This window comes from Dipodomys ordii, unplaced genomic scaffold (assembly GCF_000151885.1).
Source record: "Dipodomys ordii isolate 6190 unplaced genomic scaffold, Dord_2.0 Scaffold131, whole genome shotgun sequence".
Taxonomy (NCBI): Eukaryota; Metazoa; Chordata; class Mammalia; order Rodentia; family Heteromyidae; genus Dipodomys; species Dipodomys ordii.
This window is the reverse complement of record NW_012267347.1, coordinates 1,950,194-1,967,127: the sequence shown is the minus strand read 5'-3', so window position 1 is coordinate 1,967,127 and position 16,934 is coordinate 1,950,194. Positions and strand designations below refer to the sequence as shown.

General features: G+C 49.9%; 1 protein-coding gene across 2 annotated transcripts; it reads right to left on the bottom strand.

The window, feature by feature from the left end:
• Positions 1-7,908: 7,908 nt before the first annotated feature.
• Positions 7,909-15,369, bottom strand: Tagln2 (transgelin 2). 2 transcript variants are annotated; one of them, XM_013030682.1, is made up of 5 exons: positions 15,286-15,369; positions 10,065-10,273; positions 9,339-9,513; positions 9,002-9,104; positions 7,909-8,704 (listed from the first exon to the last, which is right to left on the bottom strand). In XM_013030682.1, the coding sequence occupies exons 2-5, from the start codon at positions 10,242-10,244 to the stop codon at positions 8,563-8,565; spliced, it is 600 nt and encodes a 199-aa protein (XP_012886136.1). In that variant the 5' UTR covers positions 10,245-10,273; positions 15,286-15,369; the 3' UTR covers positions 7,909-8,562. The 2 variants fall into 2 exon arrangements, with proteins under 2 accessions (XP_012886136.1, XP_012886137.1); XM_013030683.1 differs by lacking the exon at positions 15,286-15,369 and adding an exon at positions 14,329-14,373.
• Positions 15,370-16,934: the final 1,565 nt, after the last annotated feature.

Sequence of the window (16,934 nt, the reverse complement as noted above, 5' to 3'; positions counted from 1 at the left end):
AGAGCTGAACTTCCTGTACCCCTTTCCAAACCTGACCTCGCCCTTCCTCCACTGTGGCTTCGGCCTCCATTCACAGGAAAACCACAGCTCAAAGTAGTTGTAGGCCGAACCCTTCCATAGGGTCAGTCATCTTACAGAGGAGCTCCAGGACAAGGCATAATAATAATAATAATAATGTGAACTTTGATTTCTATTACTAAAAGGTTACATCGCAGTTGGTCCATTGGCTGAGCGTGGCAAGTTTCACAGTGTCCTCCTTTGTAAAATGGGAGACATTCATAGTTTGTAGTGGAATCTGCTTCTTCTCCTGGATTCTCCATCCCAGGAACAGCACCATCTGCTCAGTTACTGAAGTTAAAGGATGTCTTTCTTAACCCCTTTCCCTCTTTGTCAGCCTGAACAACTGTATAACCTCCATTCTCTAGTCTGCACCCTCACAGAACTCTCTAAAAATGCAACTCTCCATTCATCTGCTCAAAATCCTTTAACTTTTGCCCTTATAAAATGTCCAAACCGTTAACTTTGAAACTTCCTTGAGGATCCAAGCCTCCCTTCCCTTCCCAATTATATCCCCATTACATCACTAAACTCTAGGTCTAAAATCTAGTTCTGCTTATTCTCACCCATGACAGTGGTGTAGTTGCCATACCTCTGCCTGGAATATGTCGTCACCAAAGCTGGCTGCCCCTTCATCCTTCTAATTACTCTTCCATTTTCAATTCAAATGTCACTATCTGCCAAACACCATCATGGTGTCACACCTAGACCCCTTATCATGCCACACTGTATTATAATTGGCCCCTTATTTTTCTCTTTCCTTCTAGGAGAGCAAAGACTGTCTTGTTAACTTCTAAATCCCCCAGCACCCAGTATAATGACCTCAGGGTAGAGAAAATCCATGGAGGCATGGGCAAAGGTGACAAGGAGTTTTTATTTGGTTGGCCATGACTACCTTGTCCCAGGAGGACCAAGAGCAGTCCAACCTCCAGGAATGCAGAGTTTATACAGGTCAGAAATACACACAGGTGGCAATTCACAGAAGCTCAATGATGACTGGGAGTGGGGATGTTCTTCAGCTGTGGTCAGGATCAGGCAGACAGCATTCTGGAGGCCAGAGATTCAGGATTGGAATTGGGGGTTATCCAGGCTTGAAAAAGGGTGGGTTATTATAACAGAAGGTACCTTACCCAGAAATACTTTTTTGAGCATGTTATCCCAGCTACTTGGGAGTCAGAGATCATGAGGATCTCGGTTCAAGGTCAACCTCAGTAAAAACATTTCTGATACACTATCTGAACAAATAAGCTAGATGTAGCAGTCCACATCTATAATTTCAGCTCCATGGGAGGTATAGAAGGAAGACTGCGGCCCAAGGCAAGACCCAGGATTGAAAAAAAAAAAAAAAAAAGACTCTTAAAAAAAATCTAAAATAGGGCTGGGAAGATGGCTCAGTGGTAGAGCACTTGCCTTGCATGCCTGAGGCCCTGGGTTCAATTCCTCAGCACCACATAAGCAAAAAGAAAAAGCCGAAAGTGGCGCTGTGGCTCAAGTGGTAGAGCACTAGCCTTGAGCTGAAGAGCTGAGGGACAGCGCCCAGGCCCAGAGTTCAGGCCCCACAACCGGACCCTTAAAAAAAAATCTAAAATAAAGCAAAACAGGGGTGGAGATGTGGTTTAGTAGAGCAGTTGCCCAGCAAGCACAAGATTTTGAGTACAAACTCAGTAATGCAAAGAAAAAAGAAAAGAAAAGCAAGAAAGAAAAATATTTTTGAAATGATGAAAAATATAAATACAAGTAAGGCTGTTAGCATAGTGAGTAGCCAATAAAAGGTAATATCATCTTCATACCATCACCATGCTTATGTCCCACATTGAACCATTTCTCATAAAAGATAAATTCAAGCCAAGAGCTGATGGTTTATGCCTATAATCCCAGCTACCCTGGAGTCTGAAACCTGGAAGACTGAAGTTCAAAGACAGCCCAAGCAGAAATGTTTCCAATTAAGCAACAAAATGCTGGATTGGAAGTATGGCTCAAGTAATAGAATGCCAGCGATGAACAAGAAAGCTGACCAAGCTGGGCATCGATGGCTCACACCTATAATCCTAGCTACTCAGGAGGCTGAGATCTAAGGATCATGGTTCAAAGCCAGCCTGAGCAGGAAAGTCTGTGAGACTCCTTATCTTCAATAATCCACTGGAAAATTGGAAGTGGTGCTGTGGCTCAAGTGGTAGAGCGCTAGCCTTGAGCAAATAAGCTCAGGGACCACGACAAGGTCCTGAAGCCCCACAACAGAGAAAGGAAGAGAAAGAAAAGGAAAGAAAGTGAGAGAGGAAGGAAGGAAGGAAGGAAGGAAGGAAGGAAGGAAGGAAGGAAGGAAGGAAGGAAGGAAGGAAGGAAGGAAAGCTAAGCAAAGGCAAACAAAGTCCTTCATTCAAGCTGACCAAAGGCACACAAAGTCCTGCATTCAAATGCTACTACCAGAGCGCGCGCGCGCGCGCACACACACACACACACACACACACACGAAAACCAATTAAAGGGTTGGAGGTGTGGCTGAAGTGATAAAGTACCTGCCCAGTAAGAATAAGGCCCTATGAGCCAGGGGCTGGTGGCTCACGCCTGTAATCCTTACTACTCAGGAAGCCAAGATCTGAGGATCATGTTTCAAAGCCAGCCTGGGCAGGAAAGTCCATGGAACTCTTATTTCCAGTTATCCACCAGAAAACTGGAAGTGGCCCTGTGGCTCAAGTGGTAGAATGTTAGCCTTGAGCTGAAGAGCTGAGGGATAGTACCCAGGCCCAGAGTCCAAGCACGGCAACCAAAAAAAAAAAAAAGAATAAGGCCCTGAGTTCAAACCTCAGAATTGCCCCCTCCAAAAAAGAAAATCAATTCAAAATTCAGGTCCTCCAAACACAGGGCTGAAGCAGTGTGATAGCTCCAATGTCCAAGGGAGTGGGTCTTTTATTTCTTTTTTTTTGGGGTGGGAGGGTCCAGTTGTGGGGCTTGAACTTGGGTCCTTGGCACTGTCCCTGAGCAATTTTTTGCTCGAGGCTAGCACTCTACATTTTGAGCCACAGCTCCATTTCCAGTTTTCTGGTATTTAATTGGAGATAAGAGCCTCATAGACCTTCTTGCCCAGACTGGCTTTGAAGTGCCATCCTCAGATCTTAGCCTCCTGAGTGGCTAGGATGATAGGCATGAGCCACAGTGTTTTTATGGCCCCTCCACATGCATTTCAAGGACCCAGTGATGTTGTTCTCTCAGTCCTAGCTGATCCCTGGGATCAGCCTGACTCAGGCCTCAGACCACTCCCATCCTAGGCTCTACCCCAATAGCCCTTGACCTCTTCCAACAGAGCCAGTGACTTCTTTTCCTAGAGAAGTCCTTCAGACAAGCTCCCTAACTCCCCAGGGCAGAAGGGGAGATGATCCCTGAAAGAGGTAGCCTCAGCTTCCCTGTGGCATTCAGGAATTCAACCAGGGCATTAGGGGGACTGGCAAGAGATGGAGGAACGTATAGTCTCCAGCAGCACATAATCATGGAGCAGAGACTGTGAGCATCAATATCCCCTATTCCCAAAAGGCCTGACATAGAGTAGAACTTCAGTAATTGCTACATGAATATATGAATGAAAAAAAAACAGCATGTATCTGAGTTTCCCCAGGTAGAACTGTGATTTTCCTGCATTTGGAAATGAGATGTGTCCTATTTATTGAAGACATTCCACTTGACCCTTCAGAGATTCCAGAGGCTAATAACCTTCAGAGTCAAGAGGATCATTTTTCATTGTCTAAACTAAATTTCTCTAGAAGCAAGTAGAGGACCCCCCCTTTCCCCCATTCCCCCCACCCCTTGCAATCTACTTCCCTGGCCACTGGGGCTATAACCTATTTCTTTACAAGGAGACAGTTACTAATTTACTCTTTCAACCTTTTCTTCAACATATTTAATCCCAGGCCCTTTATTGTTCCCTCCCTGGAGTCCTATTGTCCAGCCCTTTCCTTGTTCCACTGTTCCTTGGGCCTTCTGCCAATTTCTCAAGCTTCAGCCATAGAGGCAGGAATGGGACATATTGTTCTCCACAGAGCCATGTACAAACACACGAATGCCTACGCACACAGGATCAGCACCTCTGCACACCCATTATCCTCAATCCTGGGTAAACACACACTCACAGGCAGACTCCTCACCCACTCACAGATCCATGGCCTTTTACCTGAGGCCCCCCAACCCTAATATGACAATTCCCCTCACATCTGTGTGCACACAAATATGAATAGGCCTATGTTTTTATCCCCAGGTGAGCCAAATGGGGAGGAGCATCTCAAATTCTGAAATTCTCTTACTCCTCCCTTTCCCAACTCTCCTTTCCATTGGCTACTGTGAGCCAAGTCTACTTTCCCTCCACCTCCCCAGAAATTTTCCACTTCAACCCATGAAGAGTAAATGAACCAAAGTAGTCTCCTACCTGTTCATCCTGCCTCCCTCTCATGCTTTGACTCCAAATCCTTAATATCCTTCCCATTGGCCCAAAGCATTCACACCACCCTCCAGCTCCTTCCCAACCTCTAGTCCTGTGGCTTCAGGGGAGTGAAGTTTCTTAGGATTTTTAACTTTTTGGATATGAGCAATGAGGAAGCATGAGAACTGACAAATGAGCTGGATTCCATTTTGGATCAAGTGACCAGTTAGTTGGGTTGCTATGGCTCTGGGTTATCTGGGCACTGTGTTAGCAGGCCAGGAGATTCATTCACTCATTCAGCAATTATGTATCTAGCATCTACAATATTCATGATCAAAACAAACAAAAGTCTGCCTTTACAGGGTGGAGACAGAAAATAGGTAAAACATATTGGTGCCAGATGGTAATAAATGAAAGCAGGGTGGGTTGTAGACTGAGGTGGCATGTGTAATTGTAAGGTGGTCAGGATGGGTAACAAGGACTTGGATAAAGTCCTGAAGTTGATAAAAAAAAATACAAATCATGCCTCCACCCAAAGCAGAGTATTTCAGGCAGCTAGAACAATCCTGCACGTGAAGTGTTAGAAACACCAGTGTTAGAAAGCCACGGAGAATGGGCTGAGAAATGGCAAGAACAGGGGACTAATACAGAGGACTTTTCCTTCTGCATCAGAGCTGGACCCTATCTTGGGCTCCAGGGCCTAAAATCATGCTAGGAAAAAATGAAAGAGGCCAAGCCAGGGATGAAACTGTGACCTCAGATCAAATAAAATGTTAACAAGCAGCAAACAGAAAAACAAGAAAAGTTTTGGGATGTGAACCGGAGGCCATCTCCAAAAGGAAGGAGCTGAATTGAGCACTTGTGACTCATGCCTATAATCCTGGCAACTCAGGAGGCAGAGATCTGAGAATTGAAGCTCAAAGCCAGCCCCACTGGGAAAGTTCATTAGATTCTCATCTCCATTTTTTAAAAAAAGCTAGAAGCAAGTGAAACTGCGGCTCAAGTGATAGAGGACTAACCTTCAGCAAAAATGCACTGAGTTCAAGCCCCAGGACCAGCATACACACACTCACCTTTCCCAACCCCACACAAACATACAACACACACACACACACACACACACACACACACACACAGAGCTGAAGGCTCACCAACCATGACAGGTGGTGATCTCAGCCAGAAGGGAAGTGAGCATTCCTCTAGGAGAGGGCGGGCAACTAACATTTCTTGGACGGTGCTCAGAAGGAACGTGGTGCTGCTTTCCTCTAGCCCATCAACCACACAAACCCCACATTTCATTCCCCACACTTCCATTTTTTGTTTGTTTGTTTGTTTGTTTTGTCGGTCATGGGCTTGAACTCTGGTCCTGGGAGCTGTCCCTCAGCTCTTCAGCTCAAGGCAAGCGCTCTACCGCTTGAGCCACAGCGCCACTTCTGGTTTTCTGTGGTTAATTGGAGATAAGAGTTTCACAGACTTTCCTGCCCAGGCTGGCTTTGAATCACGATCCTCAGATCTCAGTCTCCTCAGTAGCTAGGATTACAGGCATGAGCTACCGGCACCCAGCAACACACTTCTGTTTTATGAGCATGTGTGAGCATTCGTATGCAGCGATTTGCACGTAGCTCTCACATTATCTTCACTAGGAATTGTGTTCTTTACTTTACAGATGAGGAACACTTTTCCCTACTCCCAGTCACTTCTCAGCCCCACTTGTGGCCTAGCCTGTAACAGCACAGGCAGAACTGGACCTTCAGCTATGTTGATCTGGGCTCAAACCTCTGCTCTTCCACTTAGTTACCATGTACTCTTTGGCAAGTTTTTGCCCTTTGTGAGACCCAGGAGATAAACTGAGAGCAATAGTACTCAGATCTCTACCTCCTGATTTCTGTGAGAGTCTACTAGGATGAGTCAGTACTAGCACTGGGGCATCTCAGAAAATTGTCAAGAATGTGGCCAATAATTTGTAGCTTTAAAAGTAGTCATAAGGGGGCTGGGAAGGTGGCTCAGTGGTAGAGCGCTTGCCTTGCATGCCTGAGGCCCTGGGTTCGATTCCTCAGCACCACATAAGCAAAAAGAAAAAAGCCGGAAGTGGCGCTGTGGCTTAAAGTGGTAGAGCGCTAGCCTTGAGCTGAAGAGCTGAGGGACAGCACCCAGGCCCAGAGTTCAGGCCCCACAACCGGACCCAAAAAAAAAAAAAAAAAAAGTAGTCATAAGTCAGGAAAGGTCACAATTTTTTTTCCTAGTATAAAAGTGAGTTCACTGTTTTCTCTACAATGACATCATTCTCTTACTGGCCTCTCTATTTCACAAAGCCTTCCTGAATAGAAGATAAAGGTGTGGGGGAGGGGGTGACAGCTAACCCTTTAGGAATTTGCACATAGACTGCAGCCTATCTTATCTGAGTTACAACCCATGGGAGTGCAGCAGCAAATAACCATCTCTCCCAGAATGTAGTGGTGTCAGGATAAGGCTGAGAATTACAAAACACTGGTATGAGACAGGACACACAGTAGGTGTTTCTAGCTAGAGGCAGAGAAGTGGGCCGGGGGTGGAATGAAAGCACAGTGGCTATAAACCACGTGTCATCTGACACCCTCAGCTATAATGTGTGTCTTTCTCTTCCAAAGGAGATACAGATATACTAAAGCAGCAGAAAGAGGGACCCTAGACACCAGGCCTTTGAAATGGCTACTGAATGTGGGATCCAATATAGGAGGCTGACCTAGGATTCCTGGGAGTGAAGGTGACACCTAGAGGTTGTAAACAATTGGCAAAACATTCATTTCTGGGTTGAGCTGGCAGGAAACAGGAGACAACTTGACACAAGGTTGATGATCTTGGTCCAAGGCCCAGGTAAGGGACTTGGGTCGCTTCTAGGTTCTCCCCAGCCTGCAGCTCACAATGGCTTTGGATCCAACACAAGTTTTTTTTTTCCATTAGCTACCACCAACTCATTCTCTCCCAATTCCCCTCCACTCCAATACAAACCCCACCTTCAGCCCTCAAGGTAGTACAATGGAATTCCAGCAGTGGACTCCACCTTGCCCTGAGGCTGCCTGGCAGGCTTCTCACAGGAGACAACTGCACTTCTCAAGATTGGGGCAGCATCCTCCTCCACCCACCTACAGTGGTTGAGCTTCTCTGGCTGGAGGGGCTGGTCCAGTCATGAGCACCAGCAGGTCTGCTCCATTCCCAGGTAATAAGGGTCTCACCTTCCTGTAACCATTATCCACATTTTCTGCATTAAAGCTCTCACCCAAAGGACAGCTGGAGGTCCTGTCCCTTCTCTAAAACCAAATGACAGAGAATGGCGAGGAAAAGTAAAACTAAGGGTTTAGCATGGCAACCTTTCACTCTGCCCTCTTCCCTGTACCAGTCTGTGTACTTTGTCAGTTTTCCTCCCTTCCCCGCAGTGGGCACAGTAGCCTTAGACACAGCCAGAGTCCATCCAAAAAAAGACTGGGATTCTTTATTTAAATCACTGAACTCATATTCCTCGAGTCTGAGACCACAGTGAGCGGCCCTTCTGCCCCCCGCCCCCTCAATCCCACCCCTTAGCCACAGCAAGGGCAATGGAAAATGAGAAGCCAAGGGGCCTCTGCCAGGAAAGGATGGCCCAGATGTGTGGTAAGTGGCAGCCACCATAAGGCCCTCCCTATAAATTAGTCCCTGTAGCCACAGCTGCGGGAAAGGCACACTTGTGGAATGAAGGTCAACGTGCATCAGGCCACAGGCAGCATCGCTGACTCCCAGCCAAGGAATGGACCAAGAGCACAGAGTTCAAGGTCAAAAAAAGTCAGAGAAAGAGGAGAGGCATAGTGGAGAGGAGAGTGCTAAAATACCCAAACTTTGGTCCTAGGAGAAAACTTTGGTCCAGTTTTGATGAGTGTAAGGATGGAATGTATTAGGAAGCGTAGGGAAAAGGCTGCCAACAGGCACCCGTGACAGGACAGGCTGGATGCCCCTCCCCCACACACACCCTGGCAGAGGGGAGCTTGAGTGCTCCAGGGACTCTCAGGGAATGTCTTTGCTAAAACATATATATATACATATATATTAACCATTCAGGGGAGGGAAGGGGCATAGGTAAGGTGGAATCAGAGGATCTGGCGTGGCATGCCATAGCCAGTCATGCCTGCCTGAGACGCCCCACGGTTAGTGCCCATCTGTAACCCAATCACATTCTTGCCCTCTTGCAGCTGGTTGTCTGAGAAGTTCCGAGGATTCTCCTTGGATTTCCTTGGTGGGGGGAAAAAAAGTACTGGTTAGGAGGAGGTCAGAAGGTTCCCTAACAATTAATTCTTCCCTGGACAGAGCTCAAGGGGAAGCACTTCTCCCAGTGAAAGCCTTGAGCTGTCTGGAGCTACCTTCTTTATCTCTTCAAAGGGACAGCCACCCCTATGAGTTGTAAGAAGCTAAGTGAGATGAGTTACAGGAAGCTCTGTGTAAATGACTGACATCCAGGGAGACATTTCACTTCCTAGGGACAGGTGTACTGTGCCAACAAAGGTCCTGGGCTGTTCTAGCAATACTTACTTGGGAAACCAGTTGGGATCTCCAGAGAAGAGGCCATCCTCCCTGGCTACTGCCAGCCCACCCAGATTCATCAGTGTCCGTTGCACACAGGCCATGTTCTTTCCTGGCAAAAAGAAGAATGTATGTGAACCTCAGCAGGGCTAGGATCTTGGATACCAGGGTTCATCTCTATCCCTCAGTAGATAGGTCAGGCTTCCAAACACCTTTTAACGTCTTAATCCAGAGTTCTTTGTCTTAAGAGACCAAACTCCAAAACCCACCCTTTCTCTCTAGTCAAGATGGCCTACCCCCAAACCCTGGTCTGTCTCCTAGATGACAGCCCAGGACCCTGGCCTACCTTCCCAGAGATCCACAGTCTGGAAGATGTCAGTGGTGTTGATGCCGTAGCGCTCGGCTGCCTGCAGGAACTGGGAGATCTGCTCCATCTGCTTGAAGGCCATGGTAGAGGCCTGGATCTTCTTTACAGGGGCCTGCCCCTCAGGGTACAGTGCATTAATGAGTTCACACAAAACCTGGGTGAGGACAGCAGGTATGCAGAGGTAAGGGTGTGTCTACTGTAGACCAGTATGTACAATCTTCAGCACCAGACACAGTCATCAAAGAGGGTTCCCAACCCAGGTGGAGCCTCATGGTCCTTCCTGCCCAGTGTCCTGCTTCTCAAGTCCAGAATAAGCCAGTGTTCAGTCTTCCTTGTTATTCTAAGACAACTTTCTGGAATCCACCCTCCCACTCTCTTTCCTTACAGCTATTCTTTTTTTTAAAATTTTATTGTCAAGGTGATGTACAGAGGGGTTACAGTTACATACGTAAGGCAGTAAGTACATTTTTTGTCCAACTTATTACTCCCTGCACAGCTACTCTTTCTCATAGTCACCTGGGGCCTTCTGCTGCAGGGGACATTTACACTTACTGTCCCATCATGTAAGGTAAATCTCAATAAAGATATGAGGTGAGGAAGAAGTTAGCACTGCATGTTCTCATTCTTCCCTACTCAGGTTAAACAAACCCCAGTCTCAGCTCTGGGCCCCCTGCTCCTCTAGGCTAGTGGGGACCTGGCTCTCACCGTGCCATCCTTGAGCCAGTTCTGGAAGTTCTCCCGCCCAGGCTGGGGCCTGCCCACATCTTTGCGGCACTGGGTGGTGATCCACTGGATCAGGATCTGTTCTAGGTCCGCATCATACTGTTTCTCGATCTTCTGTTGCACCTCCCGGCTCAGGCCATATGAAGGTCCCCTGTTGGCCATTTCTGAGCACTTGTGGTGGCTGTGGAGAGCTGGGGGAGAGGACAATAGCAGGTTAACGCTCCGAAGACCATACAGCAGGGGATTCTGCCTACGGAGATACACATCCCTTAGAGTAGGACTCAAGGGCGAGGATCAGAGCTATTGACATGTGACAGGACTTTCATCCTAGCTCCTGGAAATGGGCTAGCAGTGCTGCTCAGAACCCTGCGAGGTATGGGCTTCACATAGTCTGCAGTTCCTACACTTCTATGACAAGCAGTCTGCCTGTCACATTAAGGTTCTCTCTAAATCTTATCTGAGCAAATGGTTCTACTGTGAAAATAAAGCATATAAGATCTGCTGGAATAGAATACGGGGTATATGTGGAATGTAGGGTGGTTGGCTTTTGCACAACCAAACTGTTCATTCTCATCTATGCTGTTCTTCTGGAAAAGAAAACAACTCAGAGAAAGGAAAAGAATGTGGAGCAGCTTCTGAAACCTACACAGGCCCCAGAGGGCTGAATGGACCTACCCTCCATCAATCACTGGGTTTTAACTGAGCACCTACTACTTATACTGAGGATTAAGAAAAAGACTTGAGGTACTAATGTACCCACACTGTCATCAAGAGAGACAAATATGGTACAGCTGAGTGGATAAGGACTGTACAGAATGAATATTAAACAGCACAGTTCAGATCATATGTTGTTTAAATTACTAGAAGAGGAAGGGCACCAGCAGTCTGGGAAAACTTTCTGGAAGAAGTCAGCGTGGGTGGACCCTTCACCACATTTTAGCAGGCAAAGGAAACTTTCTGTGAGAAACCAGGCCCTCGACACATCCTCCTTTCCCTTCTAGGAGCTGGTAAGGAGAATAATGCCTTCCGCCCCAAAGGTATCCATGTCCTAATTTCTAGAACCTGTGGATACATCACCTTACACGACAAAAAGGAATTTTGCAGATGTGATGAAAAGATCACGAGATGGAGATTATCCTAGATCATCCAGGTGAGCCCAATATAATCACCAAGGTCTTTCAGAGTAGAAGAGGGAGGCAAGTAGTCAAGAGTGGGAGAAGAGAGGAAGGAAGCGGAGGTAGAGTCATGGCAGGGGCCTGAAGCAAGCAAAGCAGGTGGCCTGCTGCAGCCCCCAAAGTGCAGGAAATGGATCAGGAAATGGATGTCTCCTAGCCCCTCCCCCAAGAATGCAGCTCTGAGTCCTGCCGACACTAGGACCTTGGCCAGTAAGACCCCTCTTGGGGTCTCTAGAATCAGGAGATTTTGCATGTGTCTCACTACTTTCCTGGTTTGTTACAGCAAAAACAGGAAACTAATACTGGAATCCTGGGTGGCATTTTTTTAGGAGAACCTGGGAAGGGAGGGCAGGATGGGGAAGCACACAGGAGGGTTTCATTTGAGGACCTTGGTTAGCAAGAAGTAGGTGGTTTCTGGCCACTGGCCTGTTGGCAGTACCTTGCTCACTGTGGGCAGCCTGCCCTACCCACCACCTCACTGCCAAGGTCCCATCCATACCCATGTCCTGGTAATACTGCTGATGCTAAGGGTAGCCAGGAGCCGAGAAGGACACACAGTGTCTCATTTGCTATTGCCAGCCCCCTCCCTGGATGGGCTCTTCTCTCAGCTCTAAAATACAGCTGTCTCTGGTTTGCTCACAAAGGAAGAGCCCCAAGACTGCCACCTACATTCAAGGAGAGGAAAGAAAGCCACTCCTTCTCCCCACATTTGGACCTAGGCCAGATCAGACTTAAGGATGAAGTCATTCTGGATCCTTCTCCCATATACCCCAGGTTAAACAGTCCACCGCCCCCTCAATGGGCCTTGGGGCTCTGACCATACAATGAAAGGAGCCAGGCTGCCTCTGACAATCCTCATACTTCTCAACCCCAAAGGCTGCATGTCCCAGGTCAGTCCCCTCCCCTATACTCTGTTCCTTTCTACTCTAGGTTATCAAGCTGCACATTTCCAGCAAGATCCTCCCCATAAATCAGTCACTTTCATTAGCAACAACTCACTCCCTACTTCCCCTGGCCTGAAAATGGGGTCAGATAAATGTCAGTCTGGGTCCTGACCTATATCAGTGGCCACACACACAATCAGCTGGGAAAAGGAAGGGGGTGGAGTGGCTGAGGCCTGAGCAGAATAGAAGACTTACTTCCTCACCCTCCCGGGTCCAGCCTCAGCTGCTACTCCGTCTATGTAAGCCTGTAAACCTCTGACCCCCAGAGAATGGCTCCAAGGAAGAGAGAAAACTAAGGGCTGCTCTCAACAGCAAGCCCCCTTTTCCTGGCCCAATTCCAGACCTTTCATATGGAAGCACATTTACTATGGTCATGTGCCTCTTTCACGATTGCCCATCAGTCTGTGGTCAGAGGAAACACAGATAAAGCAAGGGCAGGATAGTGATTAACTCAGACATAGGGGTTAAGAGGGGGAGACAGAGCCCACCAGTGTCTCCTTCCACCTAGGCCCACTCTGGAACAGAGGGGAGGGGAGGCTGCCTCTCCAGGGCTCACAGCTGCAGGGTCATGGCCTCCAGCTGCAGTGTCTCTGCTCCACTCTGAGACCACTGCTCTCCAGTCTTTAGGTGCCAGAGCCACAGGACAGAAATTCTGGGATGTGACAGGCCCAGCCTGGCCAGCAGCTGTCTCTCCTTCCCACCCCCTCAAGGCAGCCTGCAGCTGATGGACTGCAGCTGCTGCAACTGGAGAGACCCACCCTGGTGACACCCAGGAGACCTACTCCAGACAAGCCTCAAAGGAAGAGAAACCAGCCAGTCTCCTACTGGGGTGTGGAGAAAAGATTAGCCCAGCTGAAGGACAGGTGGGAAGATGCCCAGAGTCAGGAATCCCAAGGGGAGACAATAGCTGAACAACAACTTGGGGGGTGAGAACCTAAGCTCTAGAGCTGAATGCAGCTGTGAGAATAACCCTCAACCCACCCAGGAGGTTATAATAGCTGGGAAAGGGGAGGAGGGACCGCAAAAAAAGCACTGGACTCCACCCAGACCTTGGGCTGGTGGCTTACCTCATCCCTCTTGAAGTCAGTGCTGAAGAAAAAGGGCACTCAGAGTGGTAATGTGTGTTTGCATGGGGAGGGGGTGGTAGATTTCAGGATTCTTGGCTGGGTTGTTTAATTGGGAAGACAAAGGGGACTCTCCATTCACTTAGAGGATGAGACACCAGGGAACTCTGGGGACTATTCTAGCAGAAATGTCACAGGGAGTAGGCCCAAGTCAGGACAATTGGAGAACTGTGACTAGGGGGGTTGCCCTAGGGAAATTCTCTACCCACCCCCTTCCCCAAAGGGCAGCCCCCCACACCACCCAGAGTCCACAGCTGAAGAGAAAGCCCCAGCCACACCAACCGGAAGCCACAAGGCAAGCTCTGGAGGAGGGGAGGGAGTGGAAGCGTTGCCATGGCTCCTGTGTACCAAACAGAGGAATGGAGGCAGGGTGGTTGAGGACTCAGGCAGGAACACCCTCTCCAATCAGACTCTAAAGTGGAGGCTCAGAGCACAGGGCCTTGAGTAGGGTTCTCAAGCCCTGGGGACAACCAGGTGAGAGATTCCCCCAGGAGGCAGCTAAGGAGGGCCTGGAGAGCATGTGGAGGTATTAAGAAGTCTCCAGTTTGGTGGTTAAGAAGCGGACTCAGGGAAGTGATCAAGGAGAAGAAATCGCCCCAGAGGAGAAAGTGTTGGGAGTCTCACATTTGAAAAGAGGGAAGTGAAAAAAAAAGATGAGAGGTCAATCCCCTGGGGAGGGGGGCGACAGAGGGACAGAGGGACGGAGGCATCGGGGTAGGAAGGGGGCAGTGGAGGAGAAAGACTTTGTGTAGGTACCGGAATGAGGGCGCCCGGAAGATCCGCCCTGCCTAGACCCGCGCGCGCCCCGCTCCCAGTGCAATGGGAAGGGGTCTGGAGGTGGGAGAGCAGTCCCCGGGGAGCGCTTGGGGATGGCGATCTGGGGCGCCCGTCCAGGACAGAGGGGGGCCTCCCCATTCACTGCCTCTCCACATTCTATAGCCGCTTTTTGCTTTTCTGTCCCCCTAATTCAAGTACCCCCAGCCCCACCCCGCGCGCCCAGGACCTCTCAGGGTACCAGCTCCAGGAAGCCTGCAGGACCGTGGAAAGGAGCGGTCCTCTTCCGGCCTGCAGGTCCAGCCCCTCCGGCTGCCGTCCCACCCCCATGGCCACGCCCTAGGCCGTTACCGCGGATGAGTCACCCACCGCCCGCCCGCCCGCCGCGGGTGACGCAGTGGTCTGGGCAGCCCGCCCGGGGCCACCACCGGCTTTCCCAGCAGCAGGGGGCACAGCCGGGGGGAGGGGGCGGCGGGGTTCGGGCCCGGATGGGAGGACGTGGGAAGCGGCTGGGAGCCCCCTCCCCGCCTCCCACCGACGGGGCGCGTGGAACGGAGTCGGGGATGCGGTCCCGAGGTGAGGAGACTCTTCCTGGACAGGACGGGGTCTCAGAGAGGGCGAGGTTGCTGCAGGACCCACGCACGGAGACCCCCCACCCACCCACCCATCCCGGGCGAGTCCGCAGAGGTGCACAGAGGGCGCCCTCGAGGGCGCAAAGGGCAGGCAGTGCCCACACGTGCCCCGGAAAGCAGGAAGTGAAGCCCGGGAGCACGGAGCCCGGGCCGGGCCGTGCGCACCGGGCCTGGCGCCAGAACGCGGTCCGCGCCGCCACTCCCCGCCACCCTGCTGACAGCCGACGCCCGCCTTTCCGCGCCCGGTCTCCGGGACGGCGCTGGGGTGGACGGGCGGGGCTCGATCCCGAGGGCCCTGCTCGGCGTGGACGCCCGTCGGTGCACCCGCAAACCTCGCCCGACTCATTGCCTAACCACGCACCGGGTCAGGACCTGGCAGCATTTGGCGTAGCCGAGCCGTCCTCCGGACCTTTGCCTGGGCGCCAGCCTTTGATCCTCGAGATCCCCAGAACAAATCTTAAGCTCCGGCCTTCTGCTTCTGACACCGCATGTACACCCCGCACCCTGTCCTCACCCTGCCCCCACCCTCGGTCCCTTGGGGCCAGCTCACCCACCTACAGGACTTGGCTGATTGTGCACACTCCGCAAGGCTTGCAGCGCGAGTGGAGCACCGGGCCGGGAGGGCCAGAGGTTTTCAGAAGGGTCCCGCCTTGGACGGGGCGGACCAGGGGCGGGGCAAGGGCCTAGAGGGTTTAAAGGCACCGCAGGGTAGAAGACAGGAGAGATTGAGACAATTGGGACAAAAAAAAAGAAAAAAAAAAGAGGTTCTAGGGAATCCACGGTGCCTCCACAGTGGTCTCCAGCATGAGAACCTTAGCCTCTATTCAGGGTCGCATAGATCTTGCTTTCCAGTAGGACACCTTCTGCTCAGACTAGCTCATAACTGTGGGCGTGTTTTTGTGGAAACGGAGCCTCCTGTTAAGGTAAATAGAGGCACAGGAAGAGCCTCACCCTCCAACTGTCTGGGGTGTGACTTCACTGGGGCGAGCAGGCCAGGACAGCACTCCCACGTGGTCTTGCTTGCCATCTAGTTCAAGCCTGGGCAGAAACTAACAGTGAGGTCACTCCTTCCCTGAGCCCAGGGGCGATGTCAGTATGGGACCCAGGGTTCAGACAGTGACTTCTTCATCACCTCGTTCATCGCCTCATCTAGGACCTGGTAACCTGGATCTGATCTCTGGAGGGATCAGAAGAGAAGGCCTCTCTCTGGTGGTAGAACACATGCCTAGCAAGTTCACAATGCCAGCGCTCTGTGCGTGCAGGCACACACATACACACAGACCAACTGACGAATGGAACCTCTCCAAATAACTTGTAAACAAACAATCCAATGCCGTTGTGGAAACAAAAAGTGGGAAGGGGAGAATGCAGGAGTTCCTCTGTGTCTTATGGTGATCAACCTAGTTTAGGAGGCAATGGGCAAACCTTTCAGGTTTGTTGGGCAGAGTCCTGAGGTAGAGTCTCTACTCTCAACTGCCAGTAGACCTCTTCACCTAGGGTAGAGGCTCCCTTGAACCTACTATTCACATATCAACAAGCAGTCCCTCTGACCTTAGCTTTCTTTGTCCCCTCCTTATCCTACCCAGACCTAGGGAGCATCCTTTTACTGCTCTGAACCTTTCATATGTGAATCCTCTGCCCAGGATGCCTTTCTTTCCTTAACAGGCATCTCACTTGGTCTGCCCCTTACCCACTGTGTGGCTTTTGGGCAGATCCCTAAAACACTTTATGCTTCAGGTCCCTAGTCTACAAAACAAACTAACAGTACAAAACAAATCCAGAGCAGCAGAAAATTAACACAGGACAGGTAAAGAGCTTCCAGCAGTACCTGGCCCATAGTGAATTCTATTATCATTAGTACCACCTGTGAGGATCCCAAGGCTCTCCCAGAAGCAGTGTTTGTCCCAGAACACACTGTAAACTTTCACTAAATGTTACCTTGACCTGAACTCTTTCTTTTGTGCTGGACATAATAACCAATAAACAGCTTTATCATGAGAACTTATCACATCATACTGTAACCATTTCTTTACTTGTCTGCCTCACTGGCTAGAAGGAACTCCTCAAGGGCAAAGGCAGGTCTCCATGAATTTTGTATTTTCTCAGGGCTTAATGTCTGGCCTCTTGCTTTTTCTCACCCTGAGGATGAGTTTAGTTGTTCAATTTGGGGTTTTTGTTGTTGTTGTTTGATTGGTTTGGAGAT